This window comes from Penaeus monodon, chromosome 38 (genome assembly GCF_015228065.2).
Source record: "Penaeus monodon isolate SGIC_2016 chromosome 38, NSTDA_Pmon_1, whole genome shotgun sequence".
Classification (NCBI taxonomy): domain Eukaryota; kingdom Metazoa; phylum Arthropoda; class Malacostraca; order Decapoda; family Penaeidae; genus Penaeus; species Penaeus monodon.
The window spans coordinates 28,975,081-28,985,080 of record NC_051423.1 but is presented as its reverse complement, the minus strand read 5'-3'; the positions used below and the strand labels follow the sequence as shown (position 1 = coordinate 28,985,080).

Genomic DNA, 10,000 nt, shown 5'->3' with positions numbered 1-10,000 from the left:
GCCTCTCTCAATTCACTACTGAGAGGCCATATATGGCAGTGCCACCCTTGCCTGATTGGATGCCCTTCCTAATCAGCGGTTTGTGCCACGGCGGCGACTTCCCCTACGACACCTGCGCTCGACTTCTCAAGGCGATATGTCGTTTTCTAGGTAGGCAATCGAGGTGAAGTTCCTTGCCCAAGGGAACAACGCGCCGGCCGGTGACTCGAACCCTCGAACTCAGATTACCGTCGTGACAGTTTTGAGTCCGATGCTCTAACCGTTCGGCCACCGCATATATATATATATATATATATATATATATATATATATATATATATATATATATATATGTGTGTGTGTGTGTGTGTGTGTGTGTGTGTGTGTGTGTGTGTGTGTGTGTGTGTATGTGTGTGTGTGTGTGTGTGTGTGTGTGTGTGTGTGTGTGTGTGTATGTGTGTGTGTATGTTCATATATATAAATAAATTTAAATACATAAATATATATAGAGATAGATAGATGTGTGTGTGTGTGTGCGTATGTTCATATATATAAATAAATTTAAATACATAAATATATAGATAGATAGATAGATGTGTGTGTGTGTGTGTGTGTGTGTGTGTGTGTGTGTGTGTGTGTGTGTGTGTGTGTGTGTGTGTGTGTGTGTGTCTTTGTTAGCAAATACAACAACAAAGGGAATTACAAGAAAACACACGAATAAGCCGAAGGCCTTTTCGTTTTATTACTTCATCAGGGCATACAAGATCAACAGAGGTGTATTTATACATGTACTGAGCGATTAGGTCAAGGTGGTAGCCAAGGTCGTTGCACGCATAATCACCGACGTGATCTGACCGCTCAGTACATGTATATATAGCTCTGTTTCTCTCTCGTCTTATAGGCCTTGAAGAGGTAATATAACGAAAGGCATATTCGTGGTTTTCCTGTATTTCCCTTCGTTGTTATACTTGCAATTTGTATATATATATATATATATATATATATATATATATATATATATATATATATTATATATATATATGTAAAATGCAAACACACACACACACACACACACACACACACACACACACACACACACACACACACACACACACACACACACACACACACACACACACACACACACAACACACAATATATATATATATATATATATGGGTATATGTTTCTATCCATATATATGTATACATATATGTATGTATATATATATATAAATATATATATAAATGTATATATATATATATATATATATATATATATATATATATATATATATATATATGTATGGGGGTGAATGTTTAATGGAATTACATGTGATTTATTTCTTCTTGCAGTTAAAATACATATTTCATTCTGTATAAATAAGCCGCATTACTGTAAATGGGTCAGACGCGGCGTGGGGACTTATCCAGAGGCGAATGGGAGCGTCAGTTAAAAGAACAAAAAAATTGAGGAACAACCGATCCAGTTGCTTGCTGTTGTGCGTGATGAAGTTGCTCTGCCTGTTATGAAACGCGCGTTGTTTGTGTTCTGTGCCGTTTGTTCGTGTTACATAATTGCAATGATTCGATCTTTGTTTCTCACTATTAGTAGGGCTTAGTCTGTACAGAAGAAATTTTGATATTTGATAAGGGGTGTACAATGTAGTTAGGTGTGTTTTTTGGTTGCTCGTCGTGACAGCTATATGCAATCCGACTGTTTATAGAAAATGTTGACCTTCCGGTAAATAGAAAATGATGAGAGTGTGATCGCAAACTTTAGTATATCAACTTTGGTATAGAAACTTTGCATAATTGATAAAACTGAAAGAATATGATAATTAATATATATATATATATTTTTTTTTTTTACTTATTACATTTATATTTGTAATAAGTTTGTTTCACCTGTCTGCCTTGAAATTCTGAGAGCAGAGCAAACATAACGATAGATTCAGAAAAAAAAATAACTGCATTAATAAAAACACGTTGACATAGTAAATGAAACTCTGTGATACACCCACAATATTACATCTACTATTAAGAGAAGCATGGCCTGTGATGTATTCCTAATGAATCATGTGTTCAGTATACGTCATGAATATGCAACTTCACAATATACCTGAGTGACGTCAACGCTGCCCTACTAGGTTCTCATGCAATGTGTTTTCTGCCATGGTAATTGAGCAAACAATGTCAGTGGCCATATTAAAGTGAAAATGGCTAAGTTGGGTGGAAATAATGGGTAACAGCAAAACTTACAGTACAGTTTACCCTGGCAACTGTGTATTATGAACTGTTGTTAATCACAGTTAATCTCGTGGTAATTTGGACAGGAAGTTAATACTATTCTTTGTGTGAAAATATTTCTTTCTTGTATTGTTCATGCGCCCTTATAGATTGAACAATTAAATGATGTAAAAAAAATCATACAGTTTAATCACTCAATGAATCACGATCATTCATATCTTTAACGATGTATAGTAATTTCATCTTTGTCATAAATCTACTCCGCAAAACGATGCTGTGCCATGTTTTTCTCATTCCTATTCCATCTTCAGGTAAAAGTTGATCAATAATTTGCCAGTGCGAGCGTGGGAGCTCACGTTGCCTCTCGTGACGTCATTCATCCACACACATGCAGACAATTATGCAAATGTGATTATCTAATGGCTATTCTTCAGTGAAAACTTTGAATTCAAAATGATACCCGTGAATGCATTTAACTCTTTAAAATGGATGATTGAGTATATATTTGCGAAATGCTTTGCAGTAAAATACACGAACAGCTAACGCGGCTTTTCTCACAACCCGCCAGCATTAATACAAAAAATAATGACAAAAAGGACGTCCAGAATCACTTAGCCACTTTATACAGTCCTAGTAAATAAATCAATCTTCATGTTATCGCTTCCAAGAATTTAATTCATCCACTTCAGAATCATTTGCATATCAAAAAACTTCGCAAAGCACGCCATCTCAGTGAGGTTGTGCGGTCGGCAGAAGAGCGCCCTCGGTCACGTGTAGAGAATCGTGACCTCGTCCCCAGCCCTTATCTACTTCCCTTGCCTTATTTTGCTGAATATTCACAACTATCGAGTCTATTTTATGAAAATGACGAAAAACAGAGACGGTCTCTTCGCTATAGACTGTGAAATTTGGATGATTTATTTTTATTCTCTCTCTCTCTCTCCCCCTCTTCTCGTTCTCACCTGTTTTATATTGCTTGATACACCGTACTATCATTATTGCTTATTTTCGAAAAAAATGAAAAAAAGATTGTATAAAAGCAAACGAAACTTAGAAAGAAGATATTTCATGTGTACTTTGCCATCAATTAAGACATCACGTTTCTCCGATCACGTTTGTCAAAGCGTGACACACTGCGCTCAATAAGTATGGTATAAATGGCTGCCCTCCATTCTATTTCATGTGTTACACGTTAAATATCCCACAGCAAGTGCGTTCATGCTGAAATAACTGAAAATAACGGGAGGGAGTTTGATACAGAATTATTCTCAAATTCAGTGTAACTCAAATGCATTTCTCTCCAAGATCACGTTTGGGGAAGCGTGAGGAAATGCGCACAACAAAGACGGAGCTGCCATTCCTGTGGATTTATTCATTATACTTGAAATATTCTACAAACAAATCCGTTCGTGCGGAAGATATTTGAATTAGGGAGACGTGGGTTTGTGGTGCGAGTTTTGATTTTAAAGGCTATCAAGTTTTCCTGGGTCACGTTTGATAAAGCGTGATAAAATGCGCACAACAAACACATATCTGGAAACGAGAGGAACGATAATTACCATGTACAAGCGGTTGAGTTTTAAAGATAAAATGTAAATATTCATTTAGTTTTGGGGAAGATTAGTTGATGTGGTGGACGTTATTGTTATTGATAAGGATACTTAGTTTAAGAGGGTAAAGATTTTCATTAACTTGCGTAGAACTAAAGTATTGCTTGTTATTATCGTAGGTACTTGAATTCATGCAAGCGCGCACGCACACAATATCAGGTCAGAAATCTTAAATAGTTTTTTTTATATAAACACTTATGTGCATAAAATATACATGAGAAATAAGAAAACAATGACAAAGAGTAATAAGATTAGGAGTAAGTTATTAATAATAAGAAATGAGCACAAAATATATACAGTACAGTCCCATCAAAATTAGTCAAAATACACATGACATATAAAGAGGAAAGTTTAAGAGTTACACCAGAATTATTAATATAACATAAGTAACACAGCTAAAAAGTCTTTCATCAGAAACGAAAACTAAATATACCACAATTTTCGATTATAGAAGTTAAACGAACCAAAAATATACAGAAAAAATACCACACAAGGAGAGAAAAAATACAACATACTAAAAGAAAATGAATACAGTTCATCAAACATAGGAATAAAAGAACAGAAAAGGCAATACACAAGATATGAAATTCCCAAACAGAAAACAGGATGGCACGACTTTCGCCTTGTGAAGTACGACACTTTCTCTCCCTCTCCGCACGACATCGTACCTGAAGACCTAGCACTCCAGACCGAGGTAGAAGTGTAGACAGACAACCAATATTTATAAATATTTCCTTTTTTATTATCTTGTAGTGTGTGTGTCGTGATAAAAATGATAATGGCGAAGTAGGATACATGTGGAATATAATTCTGTGCATGAGGGGGATGTGTTAGGTAGAAGATAAGAGAGAAATTGGAAAAAAAATACAATGGCGGAAACTGACAACCACGGTAAGTCCGTTTTGAAGTTCCTTTGTTTTTGTTTTTGATTTTGGGCTTTATTTTGATTATGGTACGAGGGGCAGGCGAGTAGATCGGTAGCGAAGGAGTGGGCTTCAGGAGCCACTCGAAAACAGGGCATTGGAAGGCATTCGAAGTCGGTTTCCCAAAATAAATGCGTTTGTTGGGTTCTGTGCATGAATATTGTGTAGTTAGTGAATTTATTAATTATAGATTTAGTTTCGAACTACAGGGGCACAATTGGATATGGAAACGCTGTTTTCTTCTATTTATTTAGGATTTTTGGTATTGATTATATCTTTTATAATTATAATCCATTTTAGTGCAATCGTACATAAATAATATGCAAGAAATCGAAAAAAAGGGTAATTAAAAAGAAAAGGTTCACTTGCGTTCAGAAATGCAGCATAATTTTAAAAAAGGGTTTGATTGCTGAGAGAAATTTGCAAGGGAAAAGTAAATGTTTATTAGGTAAACTAGGTGGATTAAGCACAGCTAAACCCTACCAAGTATATTCTGACAAGGTAAAGCTCATAAATATCCATGACAAGAAAAAAAAAAAAAGACTCAGTTTTGCAATAATTTTAGTGGTGATTTCTCGTCCTTTGCAAGAGCATGAAGCACGGAGGATCCTGTGCTTATTATTGGTGGTGTTGTGCATGACCTTGGAATATAAGGCCTACTATCACAGACAACAGTAAATTTTGAGCAAATCTGGATAGACAACAGTCAGTATTATCGCGAGAAAAAGATGTGTTTTGATAGCTGCGTGGATATCATAAATATTTACAAAGTGTTTATTATTTGTTTTTTAAAATCTTTTTGGATTGATTGGTTGAATTTTAAAATGTATTATATAGACAGTTACAATGAAATTATTTTTTGCTGCAGTTTTTGTTATATCTATGGTTTCTTTGACCTCAGAATGTTGGGTCAAATTTAAGGTAGGTCATGTCTGTGTGTATGTTAGTATTTATTAGCTGATATCACAGGCTAGACCAAGAACCTGTCACAGTACAGAGTTTTGAGGCTGACATGGAGAGAAAAAAAAAAAATGAATAAGAATTACGTCAAATAAATGTTTCCTTCCCTTAGAATGTTGAGGCGTCCAGTATGGAAGAACAGGGAAGGAGCTTCGATGAAACCTTTGGTATTTTTTTATTACGATATTATGCACATTCTCTAGTTTGTCACAAGTACTTATGAAATGAGATAAAACTTTCTGATGCACCCACAGTACCTCAAGCAATTGCTGTTAACTCTGCAGCTGCTGTCCTTCTGATATGGACCAACAGAACTTCTTCACATATATTTTGGCAAACTAAAGCTTTGATTGATTGCTTTTTTTTATAATAAATTGCCATGGATGTCTATTTCTGTTTTGCCAGAAAATATGTTGTGGAGGTTCGTTGGCCTTTTTGAAACGCCAGTAGCATGTCGGGCATGGTAATTGCTTGAGTCTTTGTAGGTGTAACTAATATTTATCAGTGTGATGCTGGCACACCTATGCACTGTGTTTAATCTCAGTCTTCTATGATACTGTATGAAGCTGAAAAACAATTTTTGAAAAATTGGTTATCATCACTGTATTGCAACAACAGAAAAGATTGGTAAATTTTTTCTAAGGTCATCATCCACAGTAGATTCTCACTGCCTGAAACCCTGTGCAAAAGAATGGTGAACAACACCAGCATGCTCATTCTTCTACTACTGGCATACAGACTGATGTCAGCCACCTCTATGTTTGTCAGTGCTCCAGCAAAGGCCAGTAAATCTCCACTATATTCTAGCAAGATAGAGATTGCACAGGCAAGTTTATTGTTCTTTGCTGGAGACATAGAGGCTATGGTGATTGCTCTAGACTTGGGTCAAACCTATTAATGTAGGCCAGGGTTCTTCAAACTATTTCATCATGACTTAGTTTCATCTTGTACACTACCTTCACGGCTCGGTATGTCCATGTATGTTACGTTTCTCTCAAAAGGATATTAATTCATATATATAATATCATCATCATCATCACTAATTTTATTAATATCATGTGGCGACCCACTGAATATGAGCTTGCAACCCATTCTTTGATGAACCCTGTTGTAGTCCATGCATCACAGATTACAGTAAGTTTTTCCAAGTCGATTTGGATAAAACAGAGCCAGTGTAAAAACCAGAAGAAAGTCTCAGTTTGTAAGCCTCTACAAGTTAGACAGTAACACCAATGGAAACAGATTGTCCAGCACCTGTTAACAGTCCAGACAGTCACATACAGTTACTTGTATTTCCTGCTGGTTTGTTTTGTGGAATTTGATTAGAAAGCAGAAATGCCTGGTGCATGCAAAAAAAAAAAAATTAGAATGAGTAGGCCTGCTGTATAGAATGTTGTATTTTGATACAAGTTTTTCTTTTGATGAAACTAAGACATAAACAGTCATATGTTGCTCTGATTTTTTTTTTTTTTTTATTTTTTTTTTTTTATTGACCATTCTCATAAGACTAACTTGAGCATAGATAAAGAGAGAAACCTGGTGCTTGAGCAGAATTCTTGAAAAGAGAAAGGATTTTAACTTATAATCCTTGCATCTTCTTCAAATGAACTGATATCACCTTCACTGGCATCATTGTTATTGAGGCAGAGATGTATCAGATATTTTGGTAATTATTGACTGCATGCAGTATATCTGATTAACATCAGTGTATTTCACCTATATGTTGATTATCAAATAATTATTAGTCCTGAGCTGTCAATCTGTTAAGTGCATTTTTGCCTTTATAAGAACAAGAGTGGATACAATTTGTATTTTTCAAGTTATTGACAATTTATTGCAAAACACTCACCAGCGTAAAAGGTATGACTTGTGCATAGCTATGCTTCATTATCCTTTCCATAAAAGACATGATCTAAGGTTTTCAAATTCTTTAGAATTATCTATACATATTTGGGTGCTGTATGTTCTCTTTGCTACTTACTGGTAATACCACAAGCATGATATTGGTAGAAAAAACCCACAATGCAAGAACTAGATTTATGCAAAATGAGACTGCAGTTTCACTAAATCTAGTTTTTGCATTGTGGGTTTTTCTAACATAGTATAAATATGGAAAAGTGTTTTACCATGCGAGAATGATATCGTTCAGAGAGTTTGGTAGTAATATCTATTAAAAGTTGTTTTTTTCCTTTATTATTCCTTGAATTAAAATGATTAATGTAACAGCCACTGTTAAAAAAATTGCTATTGTTGAAATTTCCATAATGTTACATGTACATGTCACCTAACATTTCAAAGGCGAGTAGCAGAGATGTGAATGCAAACGTGTTTGCATATGTATATATATATATATATATACATATCTATCTATCTATCTATATATATATATATATATATATATATATATATATATATATATATATATATATATATATATATATAAATGTATATTTTTTTTATTTAACAGGAACCATGGAAGAACAAACAATGGATGAAAATGAAGTCAAGAACCCAGGTCAGCAGGAATCTGCATATGGGTCATTAGAGTCTTCATCTCAGGGCCAGTCACAAAAAAGGTGGGGATTGGCGCATTGTAAACATCTACTTGGTAAAATTATTATTGTGAAATGACAGATTATAGAGTAGAAATGTTCTTTGGAGAGATGTAGATACGTCAAAGAGTTCCTTTTGGTTTGTAAATTCTACCGTTTCTAATATTTCTCTTCAATCTTGCAGCAGTTACAGTGGGAGCAAAAGTCTTAATAGTGGATCAAGTCACAGTAGTGGCTTTGGAGATAATGCAGACTTTAGGTAAAGTAAAATGATACTGTTCTTCATGGTGTGATAGCATTATATATATGTGTGTGTGTGTGTATGTGTATGTGTATGTGTTGTATGTGTATGTATATGTATATGTATATGTGTATGTGTATGTGTATGTATGTATGTGTGTATGTATATATATATATATATATATATATATATATATATATATATATATATAAAATATATATATATATAATATATATATGTGTGTGTGTGTGTGTGTGTGTGTGTGTGTGTGTGTGTGTGTGTGTGTGTGTGTGTGTGTGTGTGTGTGTGTGTGTGTGTGTGTGTGTGCATTTTGCCAATTTTATGCATAAAGAGTGCATTCACCTAGTCAGTGGGACTGAGCATACGCACAGCACACACGCCTATGCAGACTTCCGCACAAAGGTTCTGACAAATGCTTACTCATATAAATAAACACACAGTCATTAACTTTCATGCAAAACAGTTATTCTACAGACGTGAAACATATACATATATACATCTATACATATTATTAGATGAATTATTAGTTGAATAAGGTACATTCATTGATAGGTATACTATATGTCCTTCAGTCTACTTTTGATGCACTGGCCGTAAATGGAATTCATTCTTTTGGTTGTTTGTTTACTTTTGTAACAAGATTATTTTATTTACCAGCAGGGTAAACAGACTAAAGGATATTAAACACAAAGAACACAAAAGGAAGAAGGTGAAAGAGAAGACTGATAAACTCCTGGCAAAAGAGAAACCTGAGAAATTTAACAAGGAAGAGAAGAAAGAAGACAAGGAGAAGTCAGGGAGCGACGAGCATGACCAGAGACTCAACAGTGAAACAGCCAGTAGTAAGATGTTCAACGTTTTGTTATTGGGAATTGAAGTAATGAAACAGAAAGTCCTTTCAGTTCACCCACTTTCCAAATCTGTCCATTCTGCAATAATTTACTCATTACACAGCTTGAAAAAAATTGACTTGGTATTGGGTGGCCTCAAACTACCCTCTGCCTACTCCTGGGTAGACAGAGTTGGGCCTTCCCCAGATAGGTTGTATGTGTCATAAAGAGTATTTTTCTGTGGATGACGAGACTTAGTCATTTGAATGTGAAAATATAAGTGTAAAATTGATGATATATAGTAAACCATTTAGTATGTAGAGAAAGAACACACACACTGAAACATCTAGTTTGTAATATAAACTTGAATTATAAAAAATCAATCTTGCTTTATATTGAATATTATTCAAATTATCATTATATTAATAAGCTTGTGTTTGAGATGGTTTGTGTGATTGTTGATTATTTGTTTCCAGGTATTACAACAGGTATTGAAGAAAGCACATCAACATTCAACTGCCATCCAAATGATGGTGATGATAGAGCGGGTGATCAGCCTACTCTTGTATATACACAAGCCCTTAATTATATAAGAAAAATTAAAGAACGTTCTGCGAAGTGATCAGCCGACGCAT

The 10,000-nt window shown here is 34.7% G+C and overlaps 1 protein-coding gene across 1 annotated transcript in view; it reads left to right on the top strand.

The window, feature by feature from the left end:
• Positions 1 to 4,538: 4,538 nt before the first annotated feature.
• The window catches only part of LOC119597005 (period circadian protein-like), a gene marked incomplete in the record, with an annotated part of 25,996 nt that continues 20,534 nt past the window's right edge, over positions 4,539 to 10,000 (top strand). Inside the window, 5 exon segments of the mRNA XM_037946430.1 lie at positions 4,539 to 4,729; positions 8,189 to 8,297; positions 8,458 to 8,532; positions 9,196 to 9,377; positions 9,842 to 9,980. Of these exon segments, the coding sequence (XP_037802358.1) occupies positions 4,708 to 4,729; positions 8,189 to 8,297; positions 8,458 to 8,532; positions 9,196 to 9,377; positions 9,842 to 9,980 (527 nt within the window).